Source organism: Poecilia formosa, unplaced genomic scaffold, assembly GCF_000485575.1.
Source record: "Poecilia formosa unplaced genomic scaffold, Poecilia_formosa-5.1.2 Scaffold59, whole genome shotgun sequence".
In the NCBI taxonomy this organism is placed as follows: Eukaryota; Metazoa; Chordata; class Actinopteri; order Cyprinodontiformes; family Poeciliidae; genus Poecilia; species Poecilia formosa.
Window position 1 is genome coordinate 732,449 of NW_006799998.1, and position 16,286 is coordinate 748,734.

At 36.3% G+C, this 16,286-nt stretch overlaps 2 protein-coding genes across 4 annotated transcripts; one reads left to right on the forward strand and one right to left on the reverse strand.

Moving 5' to 3' along the window:
• Positions 1-152: 152 nt before the first annotated feature.
• LOC103139260 (B-cell receptor CD22) lies at positions 153-9,201 on the forward strand. Of its 2 annotated transcripts, XM_016672335.1 has the most exons (18): positions 153-650; positions 1,126-1,150; positions 1,244-1,379; positions 1,492-1,899; positions 2,478-2,774; positions 3,170-3,418; positions 3,641-3,919; positions 4,016-4,291; positions 4,385-4,651; positions 5,404-5,670; positions 5,798-6,049; positions 6,182-6,260; positions 6,344-6,419; positions 6,832-7,004; positions 7,295-7,355; positions 7,886-7,977; positions 8,063-8,120; positions 8,208-9,201. In XM_016672335.1, exons 3-18 carry the CDS (start codon positions 1,325-1,327, stop codon positions 8,427-8,429), a joined length of 3,111 nt encoding a protein of 1,036 aa, XP_016527821.1. In that variant the 5' UTR covers positions 153-650; positions 1,126-1,150; positions 1,244-1,324; the 3' UTR covers positions 8,430-9,201. The 2 variants fall into 2 exon arrangements, with proteins under 2 accessions (XP_016527821.1, XP_007553859.1); XM_007553797.2 differs by lacking the exon at positions 1,126-1,150.
• LOC103139261 (sialoadhesin-like) lies at positions 8,996-15,212 on the reverse strand. 2 transcript variants are annotated; one of them, XM_016672336.1, is made up of 11 exons: positions 15,123-15,212; positions 14,473-14,544; positions 14,017-14,385; positions 13,633-13,929; positions 12,289-12,546; positions 11,940-12,200; positions 11,088-11,354; positions 10,707-11,003; positions 10,525-10,615; positions 9,951-10,011; positions 8,996-9,772 (listed from the first exon to the last, which is right to left on the reverse strand). In XM_016672336.1, exons 2-11 carry the CDS (start codon positions 14,516-14,518, stop codon positions 9,470-9,472), a joined length of 2,250 nt encoding a protein of 749 aa, XP_016527822.1. In that variant the 5' UTR covers positions 14,519-14,544; positions 15,123-15,212; the 3' UTR covers positions 8,996-9,469. The 2 variants fall into 2 exon arrangements, with proteins under 2 accessions (XP_016527822.1, XP_007553860.1); XM_007553798.2 differs by having other exon boundaries at positions 9,948-10,011.
• Between the last annotated feature and the right edge of the window lie 1,074 nt (positions 15,213-16,286).

The following is a 16,286-nucleotide window of genomic DNA, read 5'->3' on the forward strand; positions in this document are numbered from 1 at the left end:
CATTCAACACTTACTCCATGTGTCTCTTTGTAATTAGGCAGAACTTAAAAACCAATTGAATTAAGTTCATTTGGTTGAAATTAACTATTTGAACTTAATTGGTTCAAATAAGTTCAACTGGTTAAGTTAGATGAAGCAATTAAGTTACCCAATGTTAACTTTGTTTTTGATTTCTGACACATGGTGACTTTGATGCCAACGACCATATTAAAATGTCATCATAAAGAAAAAAAAAAAACTTTGTGTTAATGTGTTTAATTTTTACATTGCTGTATTGTGTTGGAATAATTTCAAAATAAGCATTTTGATTTCTGTGTGCAAGATTAATCCAAATTCTATTAAAGACTCACAAAATTAACACAAATATTGCTTTGTATATGTCACTGTAGATACTTTGATCAATGTTTCAGTATCAAACAAGTAGAGGAAGTGGGAGGAAATTTAACTGCATGCGCACCAGAGCAGGCAAGCTGAAAAAAAAGAAACACTTTTGTTCAAACGTGCTATGAAGTATCTGTGCTCTCTCCTGCTTGTGTGATTTTGTATGCAAATTCTTTAAGAATTCAGACGAACTGTGAAAACTTCCTTTTTTAAGAACATTTTTATTTCACGAAGAGCGTTCTGCATCCTGATAAAGTAGCCCATCTGAGGTAGGAAGAAACATTCATTTTCCTTTTGTCTAAACATTTTTTTACTTACTTCCCTTTTCAATCAAGTTTGAATAATCTGCTGTGCTTAGTTGCAAAGTCTGTATGTAGAAAAAGTTTGTTTTTGTTTTTTTAAACATTTTGATGGAGGTTTTAAAATATTTTTAATTTGAATTTTACGTAGAGAAAGAAGTAAAATATTTCACAGAAGCTTTAAGAGCATTTTTAACATTTAGACATTTTGACAGATGCTGTGTTAAATTTTCTGCTTCAATTCTAAAGTTTTTCCTTTGCGTTTATATAAAACAAAGTATATGTAGAGAGACATATTCCCTTAATATTCATGTTGGCAGATTATTATTCTGCTTTAAATGCATGCAAAAGAAGTACATTCAAGCAGCACAGTTATTTTACCAAAAAATCCACCTCTTTGTCATCTACAAAATAAAACTATTTAACTTTAATTGCATGTATATAGTTACAACCACTACACACATCAGAAGGTAATATTTTTCAACCCTTTTTAATCCATTTAAAATAAACACCTCAGAAGTTGTATCTTTCTAAATAAAATGTATTTCTTCATAATACTTTAGAATGTTTCTAACATCAAGATCACAACCCCCTTGGACCTAGGAAGGAAACATAATACAGAAGAAAGAAAGACACTGTGAAGGATGACAATGAATGCTCTTTTTGTAAAGTGGGTGATATTTGTGACCCTGATAAATTGTACGTACACTTTTCTTTTTACACATTGCACTTATACACTGACCGTATAGCTTTGCTTGTGGATTAAAGTTCCTTACTTTCCTTTTCTTTTCTTTTTTTTTTCGATCCACAGCAGACTTTCATTATTGCCAAAATATAAGATTCAGTTTGATGAGACCTGCTCAAACTGCTACGGAGGGGTCATGTACTGAAATCAAATGTAAGCCACTCTATCCTGATAACATAAATAGAGATAGAGATACTTACTGGTTCTGGATGAAGGATGCAAATTGGACAAAGGAAATGGGTTTTGTTGGGACCACCATTTTCAGCTCGAATGAAGCAGAACATCCTGTCAGTCCAGAGTTTAAAAACAGAGTCAACTATCTCACCTCACCAAAAAGTGTGATGGAGGATCCACCAAAAGTGTGCAACATATTGATCTGCGACCTGAAGAAAACAGACAGCGGGCAATATATGTTCAGATATGTTTCGGGAACCTTCAAATGGACAACTAAAAATTTTAATCTAACTGTCCAGGGTAAGTTTAATGACAAAAACAGAAATATTTTCAGGATGTACAGAGAAAATCCTATTGTGGTAATGTGATCAAAGTAACCAAATTAGTGAAATGAATAAAAACCATTATTTTAACTTTGAAAAAAAAAAAGAAATAATTTTAGAAAAAGATATAAAAAAAGGTACCTTTCTTTGGCTTAACTCTTGTTCCCAAGTGAGGTTTTTTTTTATTTATTTATGAAACCGGTTTAACATTTTAAAGTGGAAATTCGCTTTCCACTTTAAAATGTTAAATGTTGCTGAAAAAGCAAACATTTTTGCCTAATCAGCGCAAAAAGTTGATTTTGTGATTAATTTAACGTTAAAAGGGATGAGTTTAGACATCATTCCTACAAAGATACAAATAAATCAACAAAGCTGAAGCTTTAAATCTGCCAACAGGATTCTGTGAGTTTTGATAAAAAGCCACAGAGGACCAACATCAACTGATTTTAATGAATTCATGTGTTCATGTCATAAAAATCATGTCGTAAATACTATTTATATTAGCCACAATTTATCTTCAACTGTTTATTAATAAATTGATGTGTTCATTTCCAGAAAACCCATGCCTTATCACTTTTAGCCAACCACCGACTGTGATGACAAATAATAACGTGACACTCACATGCTCTACATCCATTTCATGTAATTCTGACCCTCAAATTAACCCTCTGGAGAAGCAGCCCTCACCAAAATGGTTAAGTTCTCACAACATCGTGGATAAAAATGAAACAACCAAAAGCACCAACCGTAGCCTTACTGCCAGCTGGACGGATGATGGGAGAAAGTTTTCATGCCAAACAACAGAAAACAAGGACAAGTATTTGACCCGGAGTGTAACCCTGACTGTAGAATGTAAGTCTCTGAAGTATATTCTTATTGTGTCTTTTTTGTCGTTGTTGAATGATTGCTGATTTTAAAAAGCTGTTAAACCATATGTATTTCAAGAAGTCCACATAGCTCCTTATAAGCCACAACTCAATAAGCTGGAGAGACTTGATTTATTTATTTTTTTAATAAACAATTTATACCAAATAAATTATTGCATCATGTGGAGGTACTCTGCTGCTCAATCTAGCTTGAACAAGTTGTGTTTATCTACTTGATTTACTAAATGTATAGGTATTTGCTGACTTTTCTAATAGCTTTAAAGTTTTCAGAGTCAGGTTTCTATGTACCATTTGTGTGAGCTATAAACCTTTGCTATGTGTGAACTGATTTATCTTCTTGTCATGTCTTGGTTGAAACAGATTCTCCTAACAACGTAGTTGCAAAGATAAGCCACCAAGTCGTAAAGGAAGGAGACTATGTGACTCTCACGTGCTCTGCTAATGGAAGACCCGATGTCACTTTCTCTTGGTTTAAAAATGGCAAACAGATCCAAGAAGGTCAACTTAATTTTACATCAATTAAAGAATCAGCTAGTGGATCTTACTTCTGCAAAGCTCAGAACAAACATGGGACTAATCAGTCTAACACATTACAAATTACTGTGCTCTGTGAGTATTTTTTGACTTATATAAATCATTTTTTCATGATTTTTTTATGTATAGTAAATATAATTGTAGCTTGTATGTTAATTCTAGTAAACATTTTACAATTATATTTTTAAAGAAAATATGATATAAGAATATATTTTTTGCAATTTTGATATTTATTGGGGTTAGGTAAGGAGTGGCTATAAAGGAAATAAAACAAATTAATATCTATTTTCTCTGTAGATCCACCTTCAGTTCAGATCCAACTAGAACCTCTAACCAGAAGACACAACACCGACGTAAAAGAAGGAGACAAGATTAAACTAACTTGTGGTGTGAATAGAAGCAATCCACAACCACGACCACAACAGTTTACTTGGTTTAAAGATGGACAATATGTTAGGGAAGGGAAGGAATTTATTTTCTTCAGCATCAAACCAGAAGACAGTGGCGCTTACGAATGTACAGCCGAAAACAGTGTTGGTTCAGGAAGATCAAACTCTTTTCACCTTAACGTTCAATGTGAGTTTTACTCTTCCAATTGTACACTAACATGTTCTGTGAAACTCTATCTAAACATCTGACAATCTGCCTTTTTTTGTGTGTATTTTTTTTAAGACAAGCCACAAAGCACAGTTTCTACCAGTGCCACAGATAGAGTGAAAGTGAACAGCTTCCTTAGATTTACCTGTGACACCAAAGCAAACCCAGAGCCCTGGTTCTCGTGGTACCGTTATAAACAGTCCGACCCCACCAACTGGACACCACTGAATATTGAAAAGGATTTAACTTTAGACAGAGTTCAAAGAGCAGATGAAGGCTGTTACATATGCAATGCGAGCAACACAGTTGGTAGCGGGAAGTCCAGTCAGCCCAAGTGCTTTCAAGTACTTTGTAAGTAACTGTCTTGATTTATGAAATCAGGTCATGTTCTTCTTAATACAGACCACACTGCAGGATCATCTTTCTGTTGCTTTTTCTCCACAGTTCCCCCCACCAACATCTCACTGTTTATGGGTTCTAAAGTTAAAGAAGGCCAGTCTATAACAATGAGCTGCAATGCTGAAAGCTTCCCTTTGTCAACATTTGAGTTGCGAAAAGCCTCAGAGCGTTTTTTTTCTCAGCCTGCTAATGAACAAAACTCTTTCACCCACACATTTAATGTAACTTCAACCCACGCAGGGTTGTACACCTGCATTGCATCAAACAGCGAAGGAAGCGGCAGCAGCAACCAGAGGAAACTGGAGGTTGAATGTGAGTCATATTATGATAAACACTTTCCTGAATATCAACGCCTAATAGTTTACTTTAGAAGCATTTCCTGAATCTCAGGCGAAAGAAAGTTACTTTTTTTCCCTAGTTTCTAACCAGTAGGGTATTCAAACTGTACACGTGTATGCATTTCAAGAACCTGGATTCTCAAACTTTATTACAAGTATCACTGGTTGTACTTGTAGTGATAATCAAGAGAAATGTTGAAATGAATCAGATACAAGGTAAATGGTCAAGTTGTCCAGGCCCACTGATGTTTGCTCCATACGGAACTACTTAAATGACAAATATTATGAAGTATATATTGAGAAATCGCTGTAGCAGACGACTGTCTTTTTCTTGCAGTTAGTGCTTGATTTAGTTATGCAGCAAACATGTTGGATTATGAAGCAGAAACAACCAAATTAATCTAGTGGGATTTTGTTATCTGAAGACATTTTATCTAACTTTTTGACTTAAAATGTCAAAATCTTGTAAGAACTGAATGCACTATTAAACCGCTTCCTTCTGCCTAACAAAATTAAAATGGATAAGAACACTATTAGTACTCTCTTTTTTATCTTTTTGAAACACATGACAATACAAATTTCCAAGTTGTGTTGCAAAATGTTTCTAAGCGTAGTTGGGCAGGTTGGTTTCAATGAGGCTGTAGTTTTTAGAAGAGAGATTTCATATCTAAAGATCTAAGTATACTTGACCCTCTCATTTTTTCCCTTTTTCTGACCCACATTCAGATGCTCCCAAAGATGTGAGAATAGAACCTAATCCTGGAGAAAATGTGAAAGAAAATGAGTCATTCTCATTAACCTGCAATGCCAAGTCCAACCCACTGATAACTCAGTTCAAGTGGATAAGAAGGAACAAAGACAAGGACATTACTGTAAGCACCGAGAAGACCTTCACTGTACATTCTTCCAAGCCTTCCGACAGTGGGCTTTACATCTGCGAAGTCCAAAATGTGATTGGAAGTGGGAAATCACAAGTGAAGATTAACATAAAGTGTGAGTATAAAACAAAACACGACTGTATATTTTAAATGCAAATGGGAGATGAAACATAATGGGCCATTTATTAATTTTCTTAAGCTAAAAAACACATGTGGTTTTCTTATTAAATCTTGCTGCTTAGATGCACCAAAATGGACAACAATCACTAAAGGACAAGAGCAACAGCTCCCGGGCGGACGAAGTTCTGTGACACTTAGCTGCAGCAGTCACTCCTATCCTCCTGCTAACTATAACTGGTACAATAAGACGGATAACACACACATTTCTGGCCATCAGAACATCACGGTGTACTCCCATCAACCAGGGGAGTACTACTGCACTGCCAAAAATGAGATGGGCCAGATCAAGTCGGACTCAGTCAGCCTGTTTGATGGTAAGTAAAATGTGGAGGGTATAATCCTCTGTGCTCATTGCTCTTTGCTTTAAAACAGTACAAAACAACGGAAATCATTTTCATTCATCTGAAATCCGTTTGAAGCTAATGCTCTGACTCTTGCAACCACAGACACATTTATGAAGATTATGAAGGCTGTTGGCTGTCTTTTTTTGATCTTGCTCATCTTATGCCTAATTTTCTTGTACAGGTAAAAACGACTTCAAAGTACATTATTTTTTTATTAAAACCTATACAAGTAGTAAGAATATATGAATTTAATTTTGTTTTCAGGCACAGGATGAATAAAGCAAATCGACAAAGGACAACAAATAGATGGCCCTGCTGTAATTATTTGATGATTATTCAGGTATTTTTATATTTCTGCTGAAATATTTTAAGCTATACAGAAACACTTGTACTTCATGTTTGTCTGCATGTATTAACAGAGGCTGTTCTGCTAGTGAATATCAAAATGATAAACACCCAGCAGATAGAAAGCATGTATTTAGTTTATATTGTTTTCAGGACTACAAGTGATATATTTGCCTTCATTGATGCCACAGGATCTGCATGTGCTTAGTGCTGCAGTTCATCAGACACAAAAAAATTATTACCGTATTTCATTTAAGCTAAAAGCTCTCCAAACCATTCTGGCCCATAAACTAACTCTTTATATTCACTGAAGAAAGCATTAGTTACAGGCATCTACTTGTGGTCAGATGTAGAAGTAGTGACAAAATCCCGCACTCCTAAAAAAGACACTTCTATTGTCTTTTCAGGGTTTCTGTAGCTTGTGCAAAAGACCCAAAAGGAGAAATGCAAGAACTGAGAATATCTTAACAGATACCTCTAGAAGCAGAGATGACTTATTGCCACAGCAACACTGCCGTCCATTGCCACAGCAACACTGCCGTCCAAAGGCACAGCATCAGCAGCCTCATCCAGACGTCACGTAAGTGAGCAGCCTCACGCGCCGCCTCCACACAGAACAAGAGACGTTGTGTTTTGCAGCACAACGTCGTTGTGTTTTTGTAAAGCACTTTGAAACGCCTTGCTGCTGAAAATATGGTATATAAATAAAATTACCTTACCTTACCTTACAGAGAGACACAGCTGTTTCTGCTCTTTGAGAAAATAATCTGTTTACGATCACACATGGAACAACAACAAGTGTCTTCAAGTAAAATAAACAGTCAGCCAACATGTGTTTTTTGCCCGTTTTTCCTTATTCTTGTTTTGCAGGTCTACTTCCCATCATGTTAACATTGTTTATTCTACAGTCAATGTGCCATATGGAAAACAAGTGAGTCAAGTTAACTTCTAGCACAGAACTAAAATATTTTCAATGAATAATTAGATAAAACTATTTTCAAATAAATCTAATTTTTAGCTCCAACAAATATGAATTAATAACTTCTTTTTATGGCAAGATCACGCATTTCTAAAAACTACAACCTCCTCAAAGTGGGACAATCAGGAAAATGTAGATTTACACCACAAACATCAGTGCAGGGAAATGAACAGAAGATTTCTATTGCTGACAAATCCAGTGTTGGAGTTTATTTGGTTCTTTAGGCCTACTTTCATTTTAAAACAAGTCTTAACCTGTGTGAAGGAACTTATATCCAAGTGTATGATGCCAGTAAAGCTGCTGCTTGTGTGCTGTAGCTGTGTCCTCACTGCGCGTCTGGTCAGTGATATTTGCAAAAACAGCAATTACTCAGTAATCTGCAGCACAGAATAATGACACCATACTGCCTCTGTTTTACTGTATGAATGAACTCATTCAGTTTCCACTACAGTCACCGCTGCCTTCTGTCTGCATCTGTTCAGGCTCCATCTGCACAAAGGCCTGGAGGAAGCCAGCAAACATGTGCAGAGGATGACTCGCTCAACTACGCTTCCCTACACTTTCCAAAAAAGAAGTGAGCAAAAGTGTTTTTTAGTTTTCATTTTTTATAAATACATATATAAATATACAAATTTGTAATGATGTGGGGATTTTTGCAGGAAAGAAGAAGTAGACTCTGTCTATTCACAAGTGTCTAAGCCAAACCCATGCAAACAGGTCAGCAACCTCTTAGCATGTGAAGATCATGAAACCCAACTACTGTCTGGTTATAAAATGTTTCTATCTTTGCTCTAACATGCACAGGAAAAACTGGAGGACTATGAGAACGTCAACATGGCACCACCAATTAAAATTCCATACAATTTCGACGATGACTCAGAGACCAGTGATGAAGAGGAGGTCAACTATACTAAGGTGGACATTATTCCAAAACCTTCCAGCAAGACAGACTCATCAGACTCATCAGACTCATCAGACTCCAGCACCTCTGAGGATGAGACTCAATACTCTGACATCAAACTGTGATTCAACGCACTCTTTAAGATCCCACGGGAAACTGTAAACCATCATATTTTTAAAAAGATATGTAAATACGATTCAATTTGCGTGCAATAACAAAGTGCTAGAAGAGATAAGGAAGTGAATAATGTTCCATTTATAATTAACATGTAAAGTGTCAGATAAAAGCCCCTCTACTAAGTTCTTCTGTTCCTGTTTTGTTGTCACACAGATTTAAGGTTACTGAAAAAAATAAAACATAAGTCAAATTATGATTTGACTTATTCTTTTATCAAAACCAAGCTTACCCTATGTGAAAACAGGAAACCACATTTTTCAACCGTGAATGAACTGTAAATGCACATGCCAAGGTTTTAAGATGTGATCTGTAGATTGAAAATATGTTTAATAGAATATTACTGACTATATGAATGTATTTAAAAGATGAAAAAGTAGTCTCTATCAGAAGCAACTCAAGAAGCAGTCCCTGACATAAGTCTGCACAGAGTTACAAAGTCATATGTAAGGATTTGTGACTCCACCAAAGTTACTTAAGTACGGTGGCAAATACTTTTTCACAATATAAGAACAGGTTGAGCTTTAACAAAGATTTAATTCTGTATACAAGAAGCTAAAGAATGAGATTGCTATTTATGTTTTAAAGCTATGCTACATTTACAATGATGAGGTTTGTGTCTGATGTATGCAAACTGAAAACATATTGCATGTTTATGTTTTCACCCTGTAAATAGCATTTTATTTAGCCGCATGTGTAAATTTAATAAAGATCACAAACAAAGTTATGAAAAATGTTTATCAGATCTCTCTTTGTTGCTTTTATTTCAGACAGGAGTTTTAATAAAAAGGCAAAATGATTAGTTATTAGTAAAAAATAAAGCATTAAGCAAACAGTTGCTTTACAAATATGACTTATTATTGTCAGTCATCGTTGTTACAGTTTTCTAACATCATTGCAAGGTTAAATATTCAGAATAGACTCATTCAGAATCATGTTGAACTAAAACTAAAGTCCAGAATCTCGTTCTCTGCTACAAATCTACTTAAAATTAAGCAGTGACCGTCTCATCGACCTCCTCTGTAAGATCATTATCCCCTTTTCCTTGACCCAAGGAAGTGTCTGAGAAATGTCCTTGCTGTTTTATATCTGCACCATCACTTTCTCTGCTCTGGATGCGGATCTCGGCATACTCAGCTGTCTTTGACTCCAGTCCTCTGATAGCACCGTCTCCAAGCTCACCTTCTGATCTGGCCTGCAGTTTAGCAAAATCCACATTGACATAGTTAAGGTGCTCTTCCGTGTCTCCATCCACCTCTTTCACTGCAGCCTGGTCTTCTGGGGAAGAATTGACCTATGAAAAGACCAGAGTAAAATAAATGGAAATGAAATCACTTGCATTTATTCAAGGAAGTCTGGGAGTATGAAGAGTCTCAATAAAATGTTCTGTTGCATCACAGAGTGAGTTTATGCATGGATGCCATGTAACCTAATGCATATTTGTAAGTCGTGATTCTGCAAAAACTTACCACATTGGTGACTAAACATTCTTCTGTTTTCTCCTTGTTGAGTGAAAAGCTGTCTTTTCTTCTCCTGCGACAAAATAAAATCCTGATTATGGGAGGTGTAAGAAGAAATGTATTTAAACTGACTCAATACACATAAAGCATGCCCAAAATGTATTTTTGTGTTATGAAGCTTGCACGATCTGGATGTACTCGACAAAAATGTATTGACATATGTGTCAATTTTAGACCTGTTGCCTCTTTTGCTCAAAAAGAAAAACAACTTTCATTGAAAACATTCTCAGACAGTTTCATGCGGCTACAAAGTTGGTCATATCTCAGGTCAATAATGCTAAAGCTGCTGTCACAGTTCTCTATCATTCATTTCTTGGAAATTAAATACTTTATTTCATAGGTGTAGAAAAGAAAACTAGCAGGGTAATAAGAATAGCACAAAACAAACAAATGGGTAACAATGGGTAAAAAAAAAAAAGCCATATTTGTGACAATAGTCTTTAAATGAACATGTCCCTCACTGTTATGATAGTTCTGTTAATTTGAATTCTTTAACGAGTGCTAGCTGAATTATTTATTTTTGTACCTGCAAAGAAAGATCAGCAGTGGGATGCAAATCACCGTCATCCCTAGTGCTCCAGCTGCTGATCCGATTAGCAGAGACACAACGTCGACGCCTGAAAATCCAAAACACACCATGTTAGATGACAAATAAAACAGATAAATGACACATCAAAGAAATAAATGCAGCATCTTGAAGTATCCCACCCAGCTGAGTTTCACTGAAGGAAACATTATAAGCCAGACTGACTGAGCCCAGTGAGTTCCTGCTGATGCACACTAAAGTGGGCGTGTCCTCATTTGGACGGTACAGAGTGACGACACTCCTCGTGGTCGCATGTCCCATGATTATCTCCCGTATGGGGATGCCAGCTGAGTGATTGACAGGTTCTCCAGCCAGTTCCCAAACCAGGGAAGGAAGCGGGTTACCCTGACTGTCGCAGGAGCATCTGAGCCGGGATAATATTCTAACGCAGCGGGAAGTCGGTAGGATCTCTGGAGAATCTGAAAACAAAGATGAGAAGATATGATTTGCTGGAGAAAAATCAGGAGAAAATGAGAAATATTTTTTATGGATATCAACCTTACATAGGACATCAACAGTGACAAGTTCTGAGTATTGAGAACCATGAATATTTTGTGCTTCACAGTAATATAGATCTTCTGAGAGTTTGGTCACATTGAAGGTGAAATCCTGCTCTGATCCGACAACCTCCTTTTCTCTTCCAGCAGCTCGAAACCAGGTCACGTTAGCTACTGCTGGACTGGCGACGCTGGAGCAGGTCAGAGTCACAGAGCCACCATCAGGAACCGGACCAGAGGGGTCGGCAGACACCGTGGTGTTTTTAGGGGAATCTGAAAGAAATCAGTTCATTTTAGTTTGACGCTACTGTATTTGCTTTCTTATGGGAAATGTAGATTCAATCTAGTTGGAAAATAAATTTTTGAGTTGCCTTTGGTGGTTGCAAATCACTTTCACTTCTTTCTAATTGAAAAAGTGCGTATAAGAATGACTTACAAATACACCAAATACTTTTCCAGGATTTTTCCCTGCAAATGAAGTGAAATAATTTGGTATTTTATGCGTTTCTTACATAAAATTAAACTATTGCACTCCATGCTTTGGTAAGACAAAGAAAGTAAAAGAAAAACATCCTAATTAGGGGACCGACCAAACAAAACGTTTCCACATAACTCTGTACACTTGCACATGTGCACAGCAGAGTCAGTCAGACACAGTGAGGGTTCTGAGGTTGTCACGCAACATGACAATGTGTCACTGTCCATGGTCCAGACTTTTATTGTGAACACGTCTTGGCTCTGCTTCATGTTTGGGTTATCACAGCTGGACATACAGTAGAGCCATAATCCACACAATGTACGGCTCTGTTTTTTGTTAGGACTGTAACTCAACATTTTTTCTTAGTTGCATAAACTCACACTGAACATCCAGCTGAGTCTTTGCTGAAGCTTCTTCTCCCAGATCATTTTTTGCGGAGCAGCGATAGCCACCGCTATGGCTGGGATTGATATTGTCTAAAACCAAGACCGGTCCGGTCTCCTGATCCACTTCACCGTCTCTGAACCAGGTGTAATTAGTCACTGCGGGGTTTGAACGGCTTCTGCAAAGCAGAGACACAGAGCTGCCCTCTACGACTGGACCGGCTGGTTCAACAAGAACTGTTGTGTCCTTTGGAGAAACTGCAAATACAAACAAGTCTCAGTCAGTTTATGTTTTAGGCTCTGGAAACACTACGTTATGTCTGCAATGTGTTTTACTCTGACTTACACTGCACATCTATAGAAGCGATGGAAGAGTTCTGGCTTCCATATCCGTTATCGGCTTGACAGAAAAACTGCCGGTCAACTTCTGTAGCTGTGGTGGAAAGTTGGTTCGTAAATCCAACTGCTTCCACTTGCTCGCCATTAACTTTGTACCAGGTGTAGTTGTCCACCTCTGGATTTGCGTTGGTGCTGCAGGTCAAAATCACCAAGCTTCCCTCCAATACTGGACCAGAATCACTGACCGATGTGTTGTGTGGAGGGTCTGGAAGGAAGTGAGAAACAGGAAATACAAAACCTGAACCAGTGAGCCAGTGCAGAAAAGGATTTGCAATCAGCACCATCTAGTACACTTACATGGTGATTATATGGTGTTTTTGATCATGGTAACTATTCCTCTTTTTACATCCCTATACCAACAAACTATTAAAAAGCTCCTTTTTGTTTTCAAAGCTGAAGCAAATGTGTCAAAAATCTCAAAATGTATTTTAAAGAATCTTTTTCATGAATTCCTTCACTGAGGTCTGACCACTATTAATATCTAAGATTTGAAACTAGAGAAGATCCAATAAATTTGTGATCCATTAATCACACAGAAACAGTTTTTTAATCAACTTCAGCGTCATCAGCAACCTATGGTAAGCAGCAATATTTCCTTATGGTACCGTGCACACACACACCTATACACACACACATACACACATGCACACACACACACCTACACACACATTAACTTGACATGCAAACAAGCAACAAAAAACTTCTTCAGGTTCCACTGATGGGAGACTTTGCGCCCCCTTGAGGAGAAAGCAATATCAACCTCATCAAAAAAAAGCACGACTGTCAGTATCTTTTATTTAGATAAAACTCCAAATTAGATAACAAAAGGCAATTTGAATTAAAACTTTCAGCATATTATTTTTATTAATGTTTTTCCAAACTGTAATTCTTTTCCAAAAAGCAGCAAAAATGAAAATATTTAGGTGTTGTCAAATGTGTCACTCTAATCTCCAAAGCTGCAGACAAAAAATTGCTCTAATTGATTGTAAAACCTGACCATTATGTAAAAGAATAACAAAATAGTTCCTTGATTGGGTTATTATTCCTACTTTTATAGACCCAATGTACTCTAGGCTATATTTAGAATTAAAGAAAAATAAAACTGTTCACAAATGGATAAATAAGCTGTGATTTGACAGGTTTTCCAAAGTTTCTTCTTTTTTTTTTTTTTACTGGAAAATGAACTCAAGCTTTTTAAGCAACTTTTCTCACTCTGTAATGTCACTTTTTTATATATGACTTCAGACTTATAAGCTGATAAAATTGCAATCAAAACCAGAAATATACTCACAAAAAACCTGTATAGTCAAACTTCTTTCATAGACAAGGTCACTGTACCCAGCTTGTCTGTTGTAGGCAGCGCTGCAGGAAACCTTCTGTCCATGGTGGAGGTAAGAAACATTAAAGTTCACGACAGAGTTTAAAGATTTTGCTTCCATATTCTCCTCGATGTCCCCTAAACTGGGTGTCCATGTCACAAGTGGAGGAAGAGTAGGACAGGGGACAACAGCTGAACAAGTCAAAGAAACTGCAGTGCCTTCTTCAACTTCCAGCCTAGAGGGAGTTATGGTCGGCTGGGGGAGCGTATCTGAAAAGTAAAACAATAAGGAAAAGCTGTGGGTCATAAACAAAAAATATATAAAGCTTTTCATGGTTAAGCCTTTACTAAACAGACCTTTAGTGGTGATACGAACACTTGTTCTAAAGTTAAACTTCAGTGAGTTTTCACACTGCAATCTGAAGTAATAGTTGTCATAATGGTTAGATGGCAGGTTGTTGAAGACGGTGGTGCAGTCTTTGTTACGCAGAATCCCAGTCAGGTTTCCCTGTAGGAGGTTTAAGCTCGCACTCGCTCCAGTCAGGCTGGAATCAAACACCTGCGTTTGGCTCCAGCTGCCTCTCTTCCATACGGCTTTACACGAGCGGTCCAGGTGTTGATCCCATTCAGAAGGCAAGCTGAAACTGCAGGGGATGATCACACAGGATCCACTCAGCCCCTCTACAGTCTGAGGCATGAAGACTGACCACTGCTGGCAAAAGATGCCTGAGGAAAAACAACAAGTCCATCAACATACGTTCAACAACTGCAAGCAGATTTTTATTAAAAACATATAACATGAGAAATTCTTACCTCGAAATGAAAAATATGTGAACAAAAGTTTTACAATGAACATCATTGACTTTTTTTTTCAAGCTATTGAACCTAGAATGAAGTGGTGGACAGAAAAGAATCAAATTAAACGATTAATCCTTATTTTTTCTTATTAATTTCCAAGTAACTGAAATAAAAGTAAGGATTGGTTATAAACATTTGAAGCATTATAAATACAGATATTTATATTAAAACATTGCATTAATAATAATAATATCAATGTTACATTATTCTGTTTGTTTTAGTGTAATAATTGTCTTTCATAGGGATTCATACCAAACTTTGCAAAATAATCAAAATGACGACCTGAGTAAGCAATAAAGTTTGATTTGAGCAGAATTGTGTTTACTTTTCCAGAATCTGCCCACAGACATTTAAAAAATGATTTCCTTATAATTTAATTTAAAAATAATTAAATAAATACAAAACAATTTCAGTAAAATACTATGTTAAATCCAAACTTATCTTTGGTGGTATTTAGCAAAGTTTTTCTATTAAAAAAAAGAAAACAGAAAAGAATAAAGCTATTTCACTGTCCTACTGAGTTAAAAAAAAAAAAAGAAAAGAAAAGAAAAAAGGCTGGACTAGTTTATATGTAATCTAATATTGAAATATATTCAGAGATTTACCAGAATTGACTTTGCAGTTCTTCCAATTCAGCGAGTGAGTCTTGCCAGTCTCCTTGCGTGTCTGTCTGGACAAGACATGCAGCTGTGCTACTGGACACTGGCAACCAGGAAACAACAGGGTTTTGATACAGAGTCCACTGGCTGACACATTTCCTTCAAAGCTGATCCCACCCCCCATATTATCATAAGTGAGAGAAAGTAGAATGAATGAACTTCACACAAAAAGAAACTATAGGACTGATAAACCTTAAGAATTACGCTAAAGCAGAGCAGTCAAAATCTAACATTGATACAATGGAAATTTAATCATTAAAACGTATATTTCAGCAAGATGCTAATGTACAGTCATGGTCAATAAATTAGGATTTGCCTTCCGATGGAGCTCATTTGTCAAATTAAAAGTCCTTTTTGAAAATAACCTTTAATCTGGCATTAAACATGCTTTTCATCATGCTAACATTTCTGCTTAAAAAGATGGGTTTTTTTATTGATGTATTGTTCTCATCTTAAATGGCATCTCATTAGCGGTAAGTGGAACCGAAACGACGGTTTGAAAACGGTCTGTGAAATTAATTTATAAAATCTGTTTCACTTAGTGAGTAGAAGTACTTAAATAAATGCACTGATTTATCATCTTCATTAGTATGACTATACTGCTGACCTGCAAAATACATTTATTTCAAAGAGAAAGTATGTTAAATACCTTTAAATGTGCAAGCAGAAATCGTCAGACAAGATGGGTTCAAAGGAAATACAAACAAAAGGAGGAAAGTTTCAAAAGCTTGCGTGATTGAGGTCAAAAAATTTAAATTTACGTCAGCAAAAAAAACAAAAAAACAAAAACAGGAAATTGCTTACAGGAAATTGATTTCTTAATAATGTGCGCAATGAAACTGAGGAAGTTCTCAATCAATCAGAAGTTTCAGAATTAGTCAAACAGATGTACCTTGATGTTACTACTTTTACACTCAAACTTACCAACAGAAATATATGGATTTAATTAGGAAACACTCACTTCTGTCTATTTATGGCCTTATTAATAATTCTCCATGTCACAGTGAAAACTTAAACATGAAAACAACAACTGCCTGTTGACAGAAGTGTCAGGTCCTATTTAGGTAGGAATACTGTAGTTTTGGTTAAACTATGTTTGGAGTTACAAGC